This window comes from Cololabis saira, chromosome 8 (assembly GCF_033807715.1).
Source record: "Cololabis saira isolate AMF1-May2022 chromosome 8, fColSai1.1, whole genome shotgun sequence".
In the NCBI taxonomy this organism is placed as follows: Eukaryota; Metazoa; Chordata; class Actinopteri; order Beloniformes; family Belonidae; genus Cololabis; species Cololabis saira.
The window spans coordinates 22077649-22097698 of NC_084594.1; the positions used below are offsets into that span (position 1 = coordinate 22077649).

General features: G+C 40.5%; 5 protein-coding genes across 5 annotated transcripts; 3 read left to right on the top strand and 2 right to left on the bottom strand.

Moving 5' to 3' along the window:
• Window positions 1-1276: 1276 nt before the first annotated feature.
• Window positions 1277-5654, top strand: tspo (translocator protein). The gene is made up of 4 exons (XM_061727241.1): window positions 1277-1455; window positions 3346-3521; window positions 3594-3732; window positions 4903-5654. The coding sequence occupies exons 2-4, from the start codon at window positions 3349-3351 to the stop codon at window positions 5092-5094; spliced, it is 504 nt and encodes a 167-aa protein (XP_061583225.1). The 5' UTR covers window positions 1277-1455; window positions 3346-3348; the 3' UTR covers window positions 5095-5654.
• LOC133448579 (ubiquinol-cytochrome-c reductase complex assembly factor 2) lies at window positions 5646-7673 on the bottom strand. The gene is made up of 4 exons (XM_061727242.1): window positions 7493-7673; window positions 6494-6568; window positions 5923-5989; window positions 5646-5830 (listed from the first exon to the last, which is right to left on the bottom strand). Exons 1-4 carry the CDS (start codon window positions 7628-7630, stop codon window positions 5718-5720), a joined length of 393 nt encoding a protein of 130 aa, XP_061583226.1. The 5' UTR covers window positions 7631-7673; the 3' UTR covers window positions 5646-5717.
• tomm6 (translocase of outer mitochondrial membrane 6 homolog (yeast)) lies at window positions 7290-9317 on the top strand. Its single transcript, XM_061727243.1, has 3 exons — window positions 7290-7867; window positions 8852-8975; window positions 9151-9317. Exons 1-2 carry the CDS (start codon window positions 7770-7772, stop codon window positions 8946-8948), a joined length of 195 nt encoding a protein of 64 aa, XP_061583227.1. The 5' UTR covers window positions 7290-7769; the 3' UTR covers window positions 8949-8975; window positions 9151-9317.
• On the bottom strand, window positions 9256-19525 carry sirt4 (sirtuin 4). The gene is made up of 4 exons (XM_061727239.1): window positions 19411-19525; window positions 14121-14608; window positions 11865-12159; window positions 9256-11789 (listed from the first exon to the last, which is right to left on the bottom strand). The coding sequence occupies exons 2-4, from the start codon at window positions 14606-14608 to the stop codon at window positions 11637-11639; spliced, it is 936 nt and encodes a 311-aa protein (XP_061583223.1). The 5' UTR covers window positions 19411-19525; the 3' UTR covers window positions 9256-11636.
• c8h1orf74 (chromosome 8 C1orf74 homolog) lies at window positions 9398-10219 on the top strand. The gene has a single exon (XM_061727240.1). It carries the CDS (start codon window positions 9408-9410, stop codon window positions 10173-10175), a length of 768 nt encoding a protein of 255 aa, XP_061583224.1. The 5' UTR covers window positions 9398-9407; the 3' UTR covers window positions 10176-10219.
• Window positions 19526-20050: the final 525 nt, after the last annotated feature.

Below are 20050 nucleotides of genomic sequence, written 5' to 3' on the forward strand. Positions count from 1 at the left end.
AACAGTTTATATAATCTGCCTATTACCACCTGAAAAACATTGCTAGAATGAAGGGGTTTCCATCTGAACAAGACATGGAAAAACTTATTCATGCATTCATTTTCAGTAGGTTGGATTATTGCAATGGCATCTTTACAGGCCTGAACAAGAAATCAATCAGGCAGCTGCAGCTGATCCAGAACGCTGCCAGAGTCCTTACAAACACCAGGAAACTGGACCACATTACACTGGTCATGAAATTACTACACCGGCTTCCAGTGAGTCAAAGGATAGAGTTTAAAATCTTACTGCTGGTCTACAAAGCACTGAATGGTCTTGGAGCAAAATACATGCTTGATTTGTTAGTTCCCTATGAAGCTCCCAGACCCCTGAGGTTCATCTGGATCTGGTTTGTTGTGTGTCCCAAGAACCAGAACCAAGCAAGGTGAGGCAGCGTTCAGTTATTCTGCTCCTCACCGGTGGAACAAACTTTCTGTAGACCTGAGGTCTGCTCCAACTATCAGCTCCTTTAGATTTGCAAGCCAAACTGCTTTCATAAATACAATTGGCTGAAGGACTTTTTGGATTTATTTTCAATGGAAAAGGCAACCTCAAACCTTAAAGACAATGAAAATGGCCAATTTGGCCCATGGACTGTCATTAGAGAACACGTGAGAATAACGGAACAATAACATGACCTGTTGTGTTGGTCACATTCTTTTTATTTTATTTTACTTATTTTTCTTTTAGAGCTGGACCTGAACTGACGCTAGAGGCACCATCATCTCTAAAGTTTATCTGTACCAGCCCCCCCACCCCCATGCACAAAAGAGAAAAAAGGGAGGCCAGCACAAGAAACTACAGGAACGGTGGACAAAAACGATAGCTATGAGATATTTATAATAAATAAAAATGGAAATGGAGAAGAGAGGAAGGGAAGGGAGGGGTCATTGTAATGTTTCTTTTTTTGGTATGTGAAATGTGGTGTTTTTAACCTCTTTTTTTTGTCTTCATTTTGAAAAATAAAAATTATAAATAATAAAAAAAAAAAATACTTACCTGCTGTACTGTACTGCCCTTACTTTTTAACTTAACTATTTTACCTATTTTTTTTAACCATTTCATTTGTTATTTACTGTGTCTTTCTGCTTTTAATGTTGATGTAAAGCACTTTGAATTACCTTGTGTTGAATTGTGCTATACAAATAAACTTGCCTTGCCATAATCCTCTCGACCAATCGTTGGCGAACACGTCATGACGTTATGACGTCATGACGTTAGCCCGGGAGTGTCCTGTGTTTTTATTCCGTCCACGGGAGTGTCAGAGGACTGAGGCGTCCGATAAGACTGCCCAACCCATCCAGACGCTTATATCACAATATAGCAGCATGCCACAAGACCTGTCTGTTTAGCTTTGTGTTACATTAAGGGTCTTGTTTTGTACGTGCTGCCTGAGGCGCTGACGGCTGAGCCTGTGTAAGTAGATCAACTCCGATCCATGACCCACCCGAGTCATATTAAAGGTGACTTATAAACCTCAATTATGGTTCCGCGTTAAATCGACGCAGAGCCTACGCCGTAGGTACGGCGTAGGCTCTGCGTTGGTGTAACGCGGAACCATAAATCAACCTTTATAGTAGTGTCACGTCTGTTGAACTTTCAACCTTCACCTCACCTTTTGTTATAGGACGAACCTCCTTCAACTGAAGACAGAAAACACAAATATACATCAGCATGTTGTGTTAAAAACGGTAGCCTATATTGTGTGAAGTTTGAGCAAAATTTCACCAAAACATCCACTTTCGTTTTAGTGATTCTACTGGTTTGAGTTGTTATTTTTGTTAATAATATTATTTATCAATATTATTGTTGTTGTTAGCATTATTAATGTTATTAATGTCACGCATCCTCAAGGTATTTGAGTTCTTTTTAGGTTAGCATGAAAATTATCTTAAAGCAACAGTGTCCTTTTGCCATTTTAGTTATACATTTACAAGCAGCAGTTGTGACAAAGACGGGTGTAAAACTTCCCAGTTTATACTGGGCTGTTAAGGCAGATCTTCTATTACCGTGGTCTTCGAGTACTTGTATAGTATCACGGTGTGCTGAAGCAGCAGAGCAACTAAAACATGCAGAGATGGACCAGGGTTCAGGACCACTGCTCTATTAAAATAATGGGGTTCACTCACATGAACCCACAGCAAGTTATCAGCAGTAAACTGCTTAAAGCTCGTTGTTTTTTAGATCAGTCCCCCCAGTTTCTGAAAAAGTAATTTGCTGTATTTTCTATGAGTGATAGTGGTTTTGATCGGCTTGCACATTTCATTTGAAGTAATTGATTTTCCAATTAATCTGGAGGATTAGTTCTCAGTAGTGGTTGACTGACCGGTGTACCAGTCAGGAGTGAATCTAGCTGAGCAAAAGTGGACAGCAACAGAATATTATGATGAATACATATTATGATGAATACTCATCAAGGTTTTTTTTTTGTTTTGTTTTCAATTTAATTTGTTATGCTCTGTTGTAGTTTAAGATTCAAAAGGGAACAAAACGTTGCTTTATACCACATATTTCCCAAAGGCTGCAGTCCTCTCTTAATAGTTGGCGTTGGGCATTAACTGACCCAAACTGTCAACTGCTGATGGAGACCAAGATTAGGTTCGGCAGCCAGGTTTGAAAGTATGTGTTGATTAATCCCCATTCAAAAATAATATTTTGTTATTAAACACAATATAAATATGTTCCAGTGTAGTACTTGGGACAGTATGTTGACAGAAATGTATTGAATCACAAGAAAAATACTGTGTTTATATCGAAAGCATCTTTATTTTTATTTTTTTACCTCACCAAGTCCATTTTTGGTTTGGGGGATTAACCATAACAGCATTCTGCACACAGGATCTTTTCTGGAGGATTTTCATGATGGGAAACAAAAGTGACACATTTTCTGAGTCTGTGACCCTCTGATAAAACTTTTCAAAACCTTCCTTGAAACATCTTTGCCTGTAGAAAACTGAAACTATTTGTAAGCTTCTGCAACGTGAGTCGGGACACTGGTGTTATCTGACAGTTTTCAGAATAAAATACTTTACCCCTGCCTGGAAAAAAAACCTTTTAGATTCAGAATGTTTTTTTTTTTTTATTACCTATGGAAAAAAAGCATCACCCTGCAGAAAACCTTACCTTCCCTTTCCCAAAAGTGGAGAAAGTCCTTGTGTATGTGTGCCTGGACAGGTACAATCAGATAAGAAGGTTTTAGTTGAAAACTGGATACATAATCATTTAAATCAGGAGTCATCTGATAATTACTAATACCCAGCCTTTGCAGAGAATAAACTGTTGTAACATGAACTGCTCTTATCACAGACCATGTGGCTGCCTATGATTGGAATGACGGCCCTCCCACACTTAGGAGGGCTCTACGGCGGTTACGTCACACGGAAAGAGGTGAAGACCTGGTATACAACTATTAAGAAGCCCTCATGGCGTCCACCAAACGCTGCTTTCCCTGTTGTGTGGACGTGTTTGTACACAGGCATGGGGTAAGTGTTACTCTGACCGAGTCCTACCAACTCTGAAGCAGAAACCTTATTTTTTTTAATTCTGTCCCACAGTTATGGGTCTTACCTGGTTTGGAAAGAGCTTGGGGGTTTCAATAAGGATGCAATGGTTCCGTTGGGTCTTTATGGGCTACAGCTTGCTCTGAACTGGGCTTGGACTCCTATTTTCTTTGGTGCACACAAGCTGAAATGGGTAAGTTAAACACATAAATGCAACTGTTTAGAACCCAATTCTAAAAACCTGAGATGCTGTGGAAGATGTTAAGAAAACAGGGCACAATGCAATCATTTAAATTAGCCAATTAGCCCATGTTTTATTCACAGGAGAGGATTTAAAACTTAAAAGTTTGGAAGGGAGTCATTATATCTGATATACCATTACATCACATGAAAGACAGAGCCTCATATAGAACAACCACACGTGCTTACACTTGTGTGGGCAATTACGAATCACTAGTTAGCCTAAAATGCACATTTCTGGACTATGAGAGTACAACTTGCAATTATTTAGATTAATTAGCAAGGAGGACAGTGACATAATTGGGTATAAAAAGAGCATATTAGCAAGGTAGAATCTCTCAGATGAGCATAGGCAGAGGTTTACTGCTCTGTGCAAAAAAATAAAATTGCAAAACCATTTCAGAGGCTATAGTCCTTGTGCAGGTGTCCCATGGTTGACTCCAGGCCATTGGCCCTTTGCTTAATGTTCGGACCTTCTATCTGCACTCATTTCCTGTCAGGGCAGGTTCAATAAGCAACACTAGAGCCACAAAATCCTAATAAAATTAGAAATAAATTAAATATCAAGAATCTGGATAAGTCTCTGTGTTATTGGGACAAGGCTGAAATCACTCGAGGATGTCTGTGATCTTCAGGCCATCAGGGGGCAGTGCATTAAAACAGGCTTGATTCTGAAATGGAAATCACTTGATGGACTCAATAACCTGGAAATCACTGTCTACAGTTGGCCGTGTCATCCACACACAAATACAGGTTAAATCTCTGTCATACAGAGAAGAAGCCATGTAACCATGATCCAAAAATGCCTCCGTACAGCCTGGGCTAAACCTCATATGAAATGGACATAGGAGAAAGCACCGTGTGGCTGGTTATCACCGCTCACATCAAAAGCCTTTCCTGCACATCTGGCAGGGAAATGTCATTGTTGATAGGTACATACAGGTTTATGTTCCCATCCAGGCAGCTTCTTTTTTTTCATTTTCGGTGTAAATTAAATATGGGTTTGAGATTTGCAGATCACTGCATTATTTCATGTGCCAGCTTTATTTGAACTGGGGTTGTATTTAAATTTGACTGGTCAGAAGTCTACATCATCTCTTAAAATGCTCTCTGTCAATTTCAGGCTCTCATGGAGATCGTGCTTCTCACTGGGACTGTTGGAGCCACCATGGCGTCATGGTATTCCATCAGCACTACAGCCACTCTGCTCTTGGCGCCCTACCTTTCCTGGTTGTGCCTCGCCACATCTCTAAACTACTGCATATGGAGAGACAACCCTGAGGAGGAAGAGGGGGAAGAGGGGAAAGAGGAGTAGAGGACACGCTTCTGTGAAGAAATAACTCCGCTTCAGATTCATTGCATTAATTTCTTGCTTACAAATGCCAGTTCAGTTCCAGTTAAGTTTTTTGACCCAGCTGATACTCAAGTGTTCATATGTCCACCTTCCAGGGACCTGTCAGGGCTGCAGTTTCACCGCAGGAATCTTTTAGAACTTTTTGTTTTTGAGGTCCTTTCTTCGACCACTCCTTCACTATGTCTTTTTAGATGACCTGAAGCTGTTGGGGTGGCACTGACATCAAATTTAGCCTTTTAGCTTCCTGTAGGTCTGTACCATAACCAAGTCAGCGATGGACTGATGGGCTGATGGGCTGAGGAAAGTCCCCCTATTTTACCATGGACCCTAGTTCTTCTTTAAAAAAAGGTTTCTACGGTTGAAAAACAGCCCAGTGACTAAGTTCCAAATAGTTTTGCTTGAAATGTGCCTTTTTAAGTTAATTTCTGTTTTGATTTGACCGTTCTTGTTTTTGTAAAGCTACTATTAAAACTTGCAGCTAATATTAAATTAATAAAAATGACATCAATCCATAAAGATAACCATAAGCTTTATTTCTATACACAAAACAAAAGAAAGAAAAAAGAAAAGATGAAAAAAATAAGTTATTTTTCTGAAGTCTTCTCTGGAGCATCTTCTGGCGGCTTTGACGAAAATTTCTCCATCAGAGTCTTCCATAAGCCCTTTTTTTCATCATCCATGCTCTGTTGCATACTTCCTTTAGATAAAAATAAAAATTGTGTAAACCTTTATTTCAAAAGATCTCCTTTTAGTTAGTGAAGACTGAAGAAGATATTTGTGAGGCTGTACCTGACAAGAGCAGCCTACACTCTTCCACTGTGACTCCGGTAAAGCTGGTGTCTCTCACACGAGGAAACTGAACAAAACAAAGACATTTTCTCTCAATATTTTAACTTCTCTTCACGTTTCCAATAGCTTTTGCACAGGGATACTACTGTTGAGTCAATATATGCAATCATTAACGCATGATACATGAAGAAATTAATTTTTATGACAAATTTACAATCTTTATTCTAGGTTTTCCACACTTTGGACAAACACTGGTAACCAAGGTACACAAGCTATCCAGAAGGAGAACCGGCCATCTGCTGATGTCGGTCTCATCGAATGTTTGTGCTCTGTATTGTTCAAATTTGAAGGTGAACGATCTTTAAACATTAACCTGGTGTGCTTTACTAGCAGAATATGGTTGCTTTACATTTAACATGTTTTATTATCATCTGAGAAGACATGAACAGAACTGAGTTTATAACCGCAGATGGGATTTCTGTTTTCCATACAATCCAAAAATCAGTCGGACTAGCATATTGGTCACAAAGCACAAAAATAATAGACCCCAATCAGAAAAGCACCCACTTACTCGTTGTCTGTATATATTTCCATTGATGCGAGCCAAACTTTCGTACATCTGGTCACATTTTTCAGGATCTGCAATCTAGAAAAGGAAACGCATGCAGTTGTTAAAACCAATTAAATCTCTACATGATGGGTGTCAATTCTACCACATCTTCATCGCTCATTTGATTGAAAGTTTAGGACACATACGAAAATTAGTCAATCATTATATAAGATAGATATCTCCTTTTGAATAAATAATAACTCCACTAAATGAGATTGAAGCACCTTCATATTTGGTCTTGTTCAAAGACACATATGTGTATGTATGTGTGTGTATGTATATATATATATATATATATATATATATATATATATATATATACACACACACACACACACACACACACACACACACACACACACACACACACACACACACATGCATACATACATATATATATATATATACACACACACACACACACACACACACACACACACACACACACACACATGCATACATACATATATATATATATATACACACACACACACACACACACATACATATATACACATACATATATATATATATATATATATATATATATATATATATATATATATATATATATATATAGATAGATATAGATAGATATAGATATAGACACACACACACATATATATATTTTGTTTAAACAACAAAACTTTGTCAGACATGATCAAAGGTATAAATGTGCATTTATATCCAACTCCTGGACTGTTATTGGTTAAAGTGGCATCTTTGCAGGGGATGATTATCTGCTGCCTGGATCATTTAAGTTATATTATTGGGAAACAGAGGTTGATATAAACGAGACTTGCTCTCCGGTAGTATTGGCCTCCCCAGCGTAGCTTTCTTTACAAATAAATGAATAAAATCAGTGAGCAACACAAGGTCGAGAGTAGTTAGCCCTGCCACCCCGTCATCTCCCGGAGCAGCTGCAGCCTTGTGGCCGCCGGGAGACTCCTGCGTCCCTACCTGCGTGTTTTCACCCTCCCGGAACCCAGAGGCGACTCTTTGCCGGAGAAACGTCCCCAGATCTCGCCCTTTCTTGGTCTCGTCTCGGGGCCATTCCTCACACAACTTCAGGAACCGACGATACCTGGTCGCAGACATCTTTGGTCATGTAATTCAGATTTAGCAAACGCGAAGGACGTTTGGCGTTTTGTCCCTATCGCGCACCGTACTTGTGTAACATTGAAAGTCTTCCCCCTCCTCGCCGCCGCTTTGACTTACACCGCCGCATGTTAGCAAGATGAGTGGAGCAAACGTGAAAAAGGGCTCCTCCGCGGGAATGGTGGAGTGGATCAGCTCCGCCTGTCGCTTTGCTACGGACAGAAACGACTTTAGGAGGTGAGATGTTAAGGAAATTGGATTTTCTGCGCGGTCGTTAACAGTAAATCTGACGCCGTTGACTGGATTTGTCCTTGTGCTGTTCGCCATCACTCAGGTGATAAAGGTGTAAATACAGAGCTAAAAAGCCCCATAACAAACAGAGAATCTGGTAATTTTTTACAGAACCAGAACCGTTTCTATTGTGTATATATACTTAAGAGCTAAAGGTATATATTTATCACCAGCTCATTTGAGGGAAAAAAACCCATTTTAAGATACTGTATTGACATCACTTGAGACATTTCTCTAAAATGTCTTGCCAATTAAAGTAAATAAAAGTATAAACAATTTTGTAAAAGTATATCACAGAATAGAAACACGTATTAACAAACCTGCTATTTTTCTCAAATTTAATTTATTACGCGAAAGTCAATTTTGTGCTAGAGTATGTATTTGTATTAGATTAACAACAAAAGCACAAACTAGGAAAACCCTGTCACTTTATTTTCTAGTGGTTTAAGTTTAAAAATAGGTCTTCCAGTGAGCAATTCAGATTTGTAGGGGAGCATGACATCAGGAAACATTTATTCTGCCTCCCCATCATTCAATTCAATTCAGTTTATTTGAGAAGGGCCATAGTACAATAATATACATTTAGAATTAAAAATGCAAATGCACCCAATTTTAGCTACAGAGCTAGTTTCCATTGGCAGTCCCCCGGCTAAAAATATAAAAGAAAGACAAGTTAAACAACAAGTTAAAACAAATACAAATAAAACGTGCAAAAAGTTTCTGTTCTTGTTATTTTGCTTCTATTTAAGATAGAAGGAACAGGAGAACAACCTGACACATCAATCTTCATAATCATCACACTTCACATCCATGTACAGTTGCTAAACCTCTGTGGGTAGTACAAAAGCTCTGACCCCACAGAGGGCCCAGCTGTCCACCTTTTATGTTTTTTCTTGAAATAACACAGTTCTCTCGCTCTTTTTTTTGTAGGAACCTTCTTGTCAACTTGGGCTTGTTTGCTGCTGGTGTTTGGGTTGCAAGAAATCTCTCTGATTTTGACCTGATGTCTCCTCAGCCAGTGACATAACGCGGCCACATCAAAACCGGGATGATGGTGAGATCATCTTCATTGCTGGAGCCATTTAGAGGTTTAAATGTAACAGCAAAAAACAGACCTTAATTTTCATTGAGGCAAATTTTTGCTTAAAAATGAATCACAATGACTGTGTAATAAGTATTTGTTCTGATGTGATTTATTGGTGACAGTTGTGATGTTTCTGCTCCTTTAGGGATCTTGGACCAACAAAGAAGAAACAAGGGACGAGGATACTCCATGACGTTTTTATCACTGCTCATAGTTTAAAAACAAATTGTCTCCTTGACGTGAATCTTTATTTCTTTTTTTTTTCCATTTGTGTGAATGACCTGAAAATCAATAATTAAATTTAGATAATGTCTTGGAATCCCATATTTATTTTGTTAAAGCTCACCTTCAAAGGACTTTCCATGTGACTAATTTAATCCTGTAACCTAATCGTATTTAACCATGTCCGCTCAGGAGCTCTTTGTTGCTTCAGCTCGTAAGTGTCTGTGTGCAGGTAGAAAATCGCTCTCTGCTCTGCAGAGTCTGGACCTTGCTGCTCAAATCTCGGCCGTCGATCTGGGGTTGAAACCCGCTCTCCTGTACGACAGTAACGGTGCCTGCGCGGTACAAGTGCAGGAGTATTTGAACTCCCTGCAGTCCCTCGGACTCGTATCTGAATCACTTCTCACATTGGATTTAAATGGAAACAGTCTAGTTATTAATGCGGGTGCCGTCAGATCAAATCTAAAGCAGGTGCTTGGTGATGACAGTGTGGCTGTGATCGACGTCTGCCACTCGCTGGAGAAGCCCATAATCATCGATATACAAAGAAGAGAAGTGAAGAGCATGATACAAGATTTACAGAGTCTTCTGCAACTCGATAGTGCTGACAAACCTGTTTGCCTTGGGGAGAAATGCGAGGAGTGGAACCTTTGCACGGTGTTCGGTCTTTTACTTGGTTACCCTGTCACCTACTGGTTTGATCAGACTGAAAGCTTTGAAAACTGTCTGTCCATGACTCCCCTGCTGGTGATTGCAGCTTCAGCTACGTGTGCAGGCCACATATGTCATCTGTATTCCTTCAGCGTCCCAGCTGGTCTGCAGGAGGAGGCGAACTGCAAGCTGGAGAACTGGAAGCTTCGTTTACAAAAGAGATTTGAGCAGCAAAACGTCCTGAAGGATCTCTGCATTAGTCAGTCCACAGTCACTCTGCCTGCAGTCTGTTTGTGATGCTAGGAAAGGCTTGTGATTGAAATAAAATGGTCCAGAATATGTGGGCGGATTCATCTTATTACACGACATCAGAGTACCCACTCGCCTCATTATGTAGGCCGATATAATTTTTACAATGGAATATGGATCAATATTGGACGTCTGCGATTACTTGCATGTATGTTTTTCCTCTGTACTTGATTATTCTTAAGGATGGCGTTACACTGTTGTGGAAACATTTCAGTCACCCTCCTCACTTAAAGTTAAAATATAAACATGGTTCCAATGATCAAACGTCTGGATGAGAGAGGGTGCAGAACACGACAGGAACACCTTTAACAGCTGCGCACACGTGATCAGCTGTTTTGTGTGACTGAGTTATTGGTAAACTATATCTGGTATTATCGGCTCAAGATGAAAATAGGTTTTTAGCTTGTCAATCGTGATAAACACTTTGATATCCGCAATCATGAACCGAAAAATGTAATCTTTTAGAAATCGGGTCATCTTTTCCTCAACTGTTCATGGATTCGCCAAACGTAAGAGGATTTTGAATGATTGATGCTCAAAAACTTTCACCATCATTTTTACTTTATATAGAGACACAGAATTTCACTTCAAATGTGTAAATCTTGCCAATATATCAACTAAAACAATATCTCCTGAGAATAAATTGATGAAACAATCTTTTAATTGTCCAAAAAAACCCACCTGAATACATAATTTGTGCAATTTCCAGCACTGGAAGTACTGGAGACTTATCAGTCTTTCATGTTCCCCTTTTAATTTGATCCAAGTATTTTATGATTGCTTTTAAACCCAGTGTACACATTCACAATGTTTCAAAAGATTACTTCTGCAAAGCAGCTTTCTGACCTGCAACTATCTTGTACAGTTTAAACTTTTTTCTTAACTTAAAAGCAGTATCACGATGCGACTGAACAGTCTGGGAAGATGAAACCTTTCATCCTCAACGTCTTCGGATTTTAGCTCCACAAAGCTCAACGACAACAACCCTACCTTTGTTTGTCCTTCCAGATAAGTAAATATTTGCTGTCCAGAGTAGATGGATACAAACTTTTATCTTAATTTTTTAATGAAAGATAACCATCAGTTACGCAGTGAGTGTTGTATTTAGTCCTGCACTGATAACAGGAGCGAGTACGTCCGGAGCGCTGCTGGTTCTCACTCCTTTCACCTCAGCATCAAGACCGCTGCTCCACTGAGTCTGAGGTAGTTTTGGCAGTAGAGCGCAGATTATCTAAAACAAGGGTTTCCAATTCCGGTCCTCGGGACTCCCTGCATGTTTTAGATGTTGCCTTGCATCAACACACCCGATTCAAATGAATGGTCCTCATTAGCTTGTCATCAAGGTCTGTATATCTCTGTTGATGACAACTCCTTGTATCACGGTGTGCTGAAGCAGGGCAGCATCTAAAACATGCAGGGCAGCCCTGATCTCACACACCGTCCACAACGTCAGAGAGGCTGAATGAGAGACAGCACTTCCCCACAGCGGCCGATCACTTTCAGCTCAGCCAGGTGGTCTGCTCTGGTGGTCCCAATGTTCAGTATGGCGATGGGCATCTTCCTGTCTCTCGCTGCCAGTAAAAACCTGTACCCGGAGTACACCTGGGGAAAAAAAAAAAAAATAACAAAAGTGCAGAGAAACAGTCTTAATCGAGTATAATTAACATGTTTACCTACCTGTAACGACGACCCAGCAACCAGCACGGCATCTGACTCTGCCAGTCTTTCGTGCACAAACTGTACAGTCGCTTTGTTGACATTGTCTCCAAAAAACGTGACCTCTGGTTTCAGTACGCCACCACAGTTCTCGCAGGATGGGACTCTGAAATGTAGCACCTGCTCGTCCTCTAGAAAGACGTCGCCGTCTGGAGCCACAGCTCCTGCCTGAGCCTCCCATTTGGGGTTAAGTGTCACAAAGCGCCTCTGCAGATCCTCCCGTGCCGTGATGGCACCACAGTCCAGGCACATCACCCTGAGAACACAGATAAGTCGCTCTTAAAGTATTAATACTTTAAGAGCTATTCTTAAAAGTCAACTTGCGCTGTTTAAACAGACCATTCCTTGAGACTAGGACAAGTGTAATGCATTTGTGTCGATGATATATTCGACCAATCAGATGGAACTTTTGCTGCCAGCGGTGGAGATTTAGATACTAATTTATATGTGTGAGTGCAAGGACCAGTTTATTTATTTATTTTTCATACAACCGCGTTGCTTGAGTAGAAGTGATACCTATCTGGACAAGCAACACTAGCCAGCTGCACAAAAAGGCCCAGAGCAGGATGTACTTCCTGAGGAGGCTGAGATCGTTCAACATCTGCAAGAAGCTCCTGGGGATGTTTTATCAATGTGTGGTCGCCAGCGTCCTGTCCTACGCTGTGGTGCGCTGGGGAGGGAGCACTTCAAAGGCTGACCTATCCAGGTTGGAGAAGCTGATCAGGTGCGCCGGCTCCGTGGTTGGCACGAAGCTGGATCCTCTGGAGACAGTGGCAGAGAGGAGAACAGTGCACAAACTCCTGGCTATCCTGGACAACGCCAGCCACCCTCTGCACACTGTCATCAGCAGCCGGAGAAGCCGGTTCAGTGAGAGGCTGCTCCTCCCCAAGTGCAGGAGCAACAGACTGACGAACTCCTTCGTCTCCAGTGCCATCAAACTGTTCAAATCCTCACTGGGGGGAAGGACGGCCAAGAAGAACTGAAGAACAGAGGGACTGTGGGGGGTCAGTCAGTGTACAATAACTGTACAATAACCAGGACACTGCAATAACTTTGTGAAATATTACACAACGCTTTTCTATCCATATAATTATTTTTTATGGCACTGCACTTTTTGCACTTTTTATTTTTATTCTTGTTTTTACCTTTTATTTTTATCTTTATTTGCAATATATTTATCTTTTTAGCTTTATATGGGTGTTTGGCTTTTGGGGTGTTTGATTTGTAAATGACAGTGCTGTGTGTGTGAGATGGAGAACATCCCAAAGGGAATAATAAAGTCGTCTGAATCTGAATATCTTTCAGTGTATACATAAGCTACTAACTTTCAGGAGACAATATTAACTGCAGAGCAGGGAAACTTTGGCACTGAAATGTTGCTTAATTTAGACTCCAATAGGCCCCTGGGAAATAGTATACTTATACTATTACACTATACTTATATTATACTTATACTATAACTATACAAGAGTAACTCATTATCAACACGAAGGTCTGCAAGAACATCAGGCTATTCAAACGCTGCTATAAGCAGATTCTCATACTGAACTACCAACATTTGATGTTATAATGACCATGATTTTTTATTTTATTTTTTTCATTGTCTTTTTTTCTTCTGTGCATGATGCTTTTCTTTCTTTTTTAGCTACTTTTATTATGGTGATTGTTTTTGTTTTTTTCATTGACTTTTTCTTCTCTACTGTGCTTGATGCCTTTCGTTTTAGCTACTTTTATTATTGACTCACTTGTATATACTGTATATATGTATTATTGTTATTATTATTATTATTATTGTTGTTATTGCTATTATTATTATTCTTTTATATATCGGATATTCTTATATTGCAAGGAGGGGCCGGACTAGATAAGCATTTGCTTCTTCCTGTCCCTTCTTGAACAAAACTGGTTGTGCTTTATTATTGTTGTTGATGTATGGTGTGTTTTTTTGTTATTGTTTTGTTCAAGATGAATAAAGATCAAATCAAATCAAATCAAAAATTATGTGGGAGTGATGTCTAGGTCACAGTTAGTTTTTTTTGCACTTTACCAGACATTGTTTGTATTGCTTTTATGTTTTTATACTGTGCTTTTCATATTTATTTATTCCTCTTATTTTTGCTTCCTTTGCACTTTGGTGGGAACATCCCAACCAATCTCGTTGTAACCTGAGCACAATGACAATAAAGTCTATCATCTCCCTCCCAGGTGTTGTGTCACCTGTGTGTGCAGCCGTGCAGCTCCGTCATCCTCCTGCTGCCAGCCTTGGAGTGCAGCGCGTCCACGTTCTGCGTGAGCAGCCAGTGCAGATCTCCTCTCTCCTCCCAGCTCCGCAGCGCCCTGTGCGCCCGGTTCGGCTGGTGCCCAGAAAACTGCTGCCAGCCGACAAAGTTCCTGGCCCAGTACCGCTGGCGGGACTTTCCGCTGCGGACGAACTCTGCGTGCTGCATGGGCCGCCTGTCGGTGCGGGCGTACAAGCCGACCCCCTCCGAGCGGTAGTCGGGGATCCCCGACTCCGTGGACAGACCCGCCCCGGTCACCACGAACAGGCGCCGCGACCGGGACAGGAAGTCCTGCAGCAGCTCCACGGACCGGACATCAGCGCTGCTGCAGGGGGGCACGAAACCCAGCTGTCCCGCCGGGGCCGAGGAGGAGGCTCTCCTTAGGGGCGAGGATCGAGGTGTGACGACCCGCCATGGAAGTCTCATCTGCGGCAGAGCAAACAGAGACCACCAGTGTTCACATAGGCAGAGGTGGACAGAGTACTCGACCCCAGTACTTGAGTAAGAGTACAAATACTACTGGTCAAAATTTACTCCGTTACAAGTAAAAGTAGCTCAGTCAAAATATTACTCGAGTAAGAGTAGAAAAGTAGGATACTTGCTTTTAAAGGTACTTAAGTATCCAAAAGTAAATGCTTTTAAATTTACTTTAGGTAAAAGTAAGAGTAAGAGTAAGAGTAAATTTCTTATTTTCCACATCAGTAAATTACTATATTTTTTCTAAATTTTTAACTCTTGTTTCTGAGAATTAACTCTTTGAAACCAGCTGCACTGATGTGCTGCTTTTAGAACCACAATGTTATATAAAACCTGCAGAAACACCAAAAACAAATCAAATGAATGGGATCATAAGAGGACAGCAGATGATGCAGAGTTTATTAACAATCATGAACTGAAACCAAATGAACCTGCACCATCCAACTAAGTCTGGATCCCCCTCAAAGACCACTGCTTTACAAAAAACTACATCTCTGCTTTCAATAACTCAATGTTGAAGTCACTTAACTTTACAGGAAGGACATGTACCAGTACAATATAGCAATATAGAACATAAGAAACTGTCTCCCAATGTCTGTCTTGTCAGTCTCTGTGTCTGTCTCCCAATATCCGTCTAAAAATAGGATTTTAGGGAAGAAGAAAAAAGAGCAGACCTGAAAGTAACGAGTACTTTTCAGCCTTCCTAGAAATGTACTCGAGTAAAAGTAAAAATATTTGTCTTGGAAATGTATTCAAGTAAGAGTAATAAGTACCAAAGAAATCTAATACTCAAGTAAAGTACCAATCCTCTGGATATGTACTTAAGTACAGTACTCAAGTAAATTTACTCCGTTACTGTCCACCACTGGGTATAGGATCGCCCCTCTAGTTGGTAGAGACCAGGGGTGGAAAGTAACAAATTACATTTACTCACGTTACTGTAATTGAGTACTTTTTATGAGTAATTTGTAATTTTCTAAGTAGTTTTTGAAATATGTAATTTTTACTTTTACTCGAGTACATTTTGACCCAAGTATTTTACTTCGCTACATTTGAACCCCCTCACGTTACTGAGTACAAAATTTATGGTGAAAAAATTAAATGCGGGCAGAAACCAGCCACAAAAACCCTTGGCCAAACTTGCGTTCAAACACACAAAAGGCAACATTATAATGCAGTGTAAAATGTGCCTGCCCGGCAGAACGGAGCTTTCCGCATTCAAGACATCAACATCTAAAAAAATGTACTCGAACAAGTGTGGATGTGTACTTTAATATGCCTCGAAGTTGATTAAAACAACTTGCTGGATTTGATTCGTGACTCATCCTTTTTTTGCATTAAATAACTGAAAGTAACTTTTACTCAAATTACATTTTACATGAAGTAGTTTTGTACTTTTACTCAAGTAAATTTTTAGATGAGTACTTTTCTAAAGTATGTAAGCAAAGTAAAGATACTTTTACTCAATTACAATTTTTCAGTACTTTTTCCACCTCTGGTAGAGACACACTGAAGATTTTGGCAAGGGCACTCATTCAACCTCACTTTGATTATGGAGTTCATGTCTGGTACCGTGACGCCACTAAAGCCGCGTTTATACTTGCAGTTCAGAACGCGTACGCGAGACGCAGGATACGCGTGACGTCACGTCTCGCGTATCCTGCGTATCCTGCGTACATTTGACGCGTCGACGTGCACGTTCTCAAAAAGACACTGAACGCGTACGCGACCTGCAGTTCTCGCTCTGTCTGCTAGTATCGCTGTTCCCGGTCTGATCCCGGCTGGCACGATTATGCTGCTCTCCCCTGGAGAAAGTTCCCCGTGCATATATTTATGCAATATTTAACTTCCCCCCAGGGTTTCCGTTGTCCGGTAAAATATGCCGAAGTCCGGTATTTTATAATCTCTCCGGTCAAAATACTCACTGGTGCTGCGGGACTAGAGTCCCCGGGAGTACCGCGGATGGCGAGCCCCGGCCGCCGAGCCCCGGCGACCGAGCCCCGGCGACCGAGCCCCGGCGACCGACCCCCGGCGGAGGTACGCGCCGAGCCTCGGTGCCTCCCGGAGCCGGGAGGAAGCGGAGCCGGGAGCCAGGAGTCAATTGACGGGACTTATTTTATTTTAAATACTCTGTTTTTCAATAAAAATACTATTGAATGACTTGGAATCATATTAGGAACAATACATTTTTTGACCATGTTAATCTTTCTTATATATTGACATCTACTTCTCCATATGAACCTAAAATTAACTGGATTTATTGTTTCGTCATTCTTGTTGAGATGGGTGAGGAGAATGCTGGATAAATTAGTCTGGAAAGACTATCCACTTTTGATAATAAGCAATAATAATAAGATAAGATAAAATAGTCCTTTATTATTACTCCCTCAACGGGGAAACTCACGTAGCAGAAGTACACACACACACACACAGGGAAGGGGGTAAAACAGTAATATAAATAAGTAATACACATTAAAAAAAGAGTAATAATAATAATAATAATGTTATGGTTTTCTTTAGCTTCCTTCTAGGCACCCAGAGCTTTACAGAGATCATTATTCATTCACACACATTCTCCCCGGTGTTAGCTCCGTTTGTAGCCGCAGCTCAGCTGCCCTGCAGACTGACGGGAGCGTGGCTGCCATATCGCGCCAAACGGCCCCTCCGACCACCACAAACATTCATACACACTCATACACATTCACACGATGTTATAATCTCCTACATCATCCAATATTGTCCTGTAAAAGTGTTCGTTTTTCTAATCTGCTACCGCTGCTGCTGCTACTACTTCTGCTACTTAATATAAGTAGCTTTTCCAACTGTTGCTCTGCTTACTGCCCCCTATCGGTCACCATCGGTATGACAGGCTCTACTCGGGTGTTACGCGACGTACGCAGTGGAGCATGAACAGACACAAAGCAGGCTACGCAGGCTACGCAGGTTACGTGCGTAGAGTAAGGCTCTGAAAACCAAGCTCCAGACAGCTCAAAACAAACTGATAAGGCTTCTGCTCAATCTTCCATCTCGGGCTCACCTAACAACAAACCATATGCTCAGCGTGGCTCCTGGTAGCCGACAGAGTACAGTTTCTTGCATTGATTTTGGTGTACAAGATACATTACTCCTCCAAAATACCCTTGTACTTGTCTAAATACTTTCAAAATGTAAAAGATGTTCACCACCATAACACTAGAGGCAGCTCCACAAATCACTTTCAGCCCAGGGTTAACTCCAAGAAAGGTTCAAATTCGTTTGCATCCTATTCTACCAACATGTGGAATTCCTTACCGACAGCCATAAAAGAGAGCAAATCCCTATGTCCAAGTCTGCCCTAAAAAGCCACCTACAGGAGGCTGCTACTCGTAACTGGGAATAATCAAAGCCTCTACTGCACATCCCGCTGTTCCTTCTGATTATTGCTTCTTGTTTTTGTTTTGTTTTCTGCTTTTGTTTTGTATTACTTAGCTTATTCTATTTGTCTCATCACCTTTTTAGTCTCTCTCGGTGCAAAATAACAGTAAATTCCCCCCTTTTCTTTTTCTTTTTTTACAATCTTCCCTACAAAGTACTGCTTCTTACCTGTATGTCATTCAATGTTATATGAGTTAAAAAAGGTCTCCAATGTAAACAAGTGTAATGCTTTCTTGGAATAATGCCTTGTAGTTGACTTTGTATCAGCGAATCTGTACTGTCATGAAACTGTACCTGATCCTATGCAATTCTTCTAATAAATTCTTCAATCAATCAATCAGGTGTTCTGCCAATCCTTGCTACCTGCCGAGAAATGCTACTTTGTGGTTCTGCGCATGCGCACACTCGATTTTCAAAGTTTGATTGCCACGCCAATCATTTCTTGCACCATGTAAAATTGATACTATGGGATGTTGAGTATTTGATCCTTCAAAATACACTACCCATGACATGAATTGCATTACACTTTGTGAACATTATACGATAAAGAGGAAAAAAACAACAATTCTATTGCTTTATTTGATATTAATTCAGTCATTGGCCTTTATTTAGCCAGGCAGGTCATTAAGAACACGTTCTTATTTACAATGACGGCCTGGTAAGAGACAAGGACCACTTGGGGGAAAAGGAATTAGTTTAGGGAGTAAAACACAGTAAAATTGTAGCTCTGCAAAGGTAGAAAACCATTAGGGAGCATTTTTTGGCAAAGCAGCAGAAATCGGCAGAACACCGGTGTTCTGCCATTCCATGCTCCCTGCCAGAAAATGCTACTTTGTGGTTCTGCGCATGCGCACACTCGATTTTCAAAGTTTGATTGCCACGCAAATCATTTCTTGCACCATGTAGAATTGATAATATGGGATGTTGGAGTATTTGATCCTTCAAAATACACGACCCATGACATGAATTGCATTACACTTCTTGAACATTATACGATAAAGAGGAAAAAAACAACAATTCTATCGCTTTATTTGATATTCATATAGCCATTGGCCTTTATTTAGGTCATTAAGAACACGTTCTTATCTACAATGACGGCCTGGCAAGCGACAAGGACCACTTGGGGGAAAGGGAAGTGGTTTAGGGAGTAAAACACAGTGAAATTGTAGCTCTGCAAAGGTAGAAAACCATTAAGTAGCATTTTTTGGCAAAGCAGCAGAAATCGTCAGAACACCGGGTCAACAGCTGCGGACCAGCAGACACTCGTCCATTTCCAGTTTCTATGAAAGCCTGTGGACTTCATAGACGGCCTTACTTCAGTACTGGAGTTACTGTACCTTATTGTCCAGGGACGTGAAGTTTCAGCAGCACTACTAACTTCTGTCGGTCGGGAGCTACGAAGAGAGGTTGAATAACATAAACAGCGGATATAAGATCAGAACCATTTTCACAGACAGCAACAGGAAATACATGTTTTAATGTAACACTAAATAGGGCCGCAATGTAATCTGGGATATGTAGTCGCCCCATTTTTGCGTCGTTGACAAATCTCAAATTATCATTAATGTTGTCATATTACTTTTCACAACACAGTAATATATACTATTAAATAAAACGTTCACATAAGGCAGTTATACCACAGTGTAAAGTGCTGTTGTAAGAAAAGAAAATACCTAAGTGAAATGTAAAGGCTTCGTGCTCAAGTCCATCAAGTGTAATTGTAATTTTGTCAGCCATAGACATTTACATCGCAAAAGATTTTCTCTTGTTAATGTTCTTACATCAAAGAAGAAAATAATAGATGCCTGGCCAGGCCACTCACTGATGTCACTTAATGCTATAGCCTTAGTTTAGTTGCAATGGAGCTCATTGAAGTCCACTTTACAGTTGCATCTAACTTTTTTTTATGATTTAATCTGTTCACTTCTGTTTTAATTTGTATTTATTTTATTAACCCACTGATCATTTGGTTTGTAA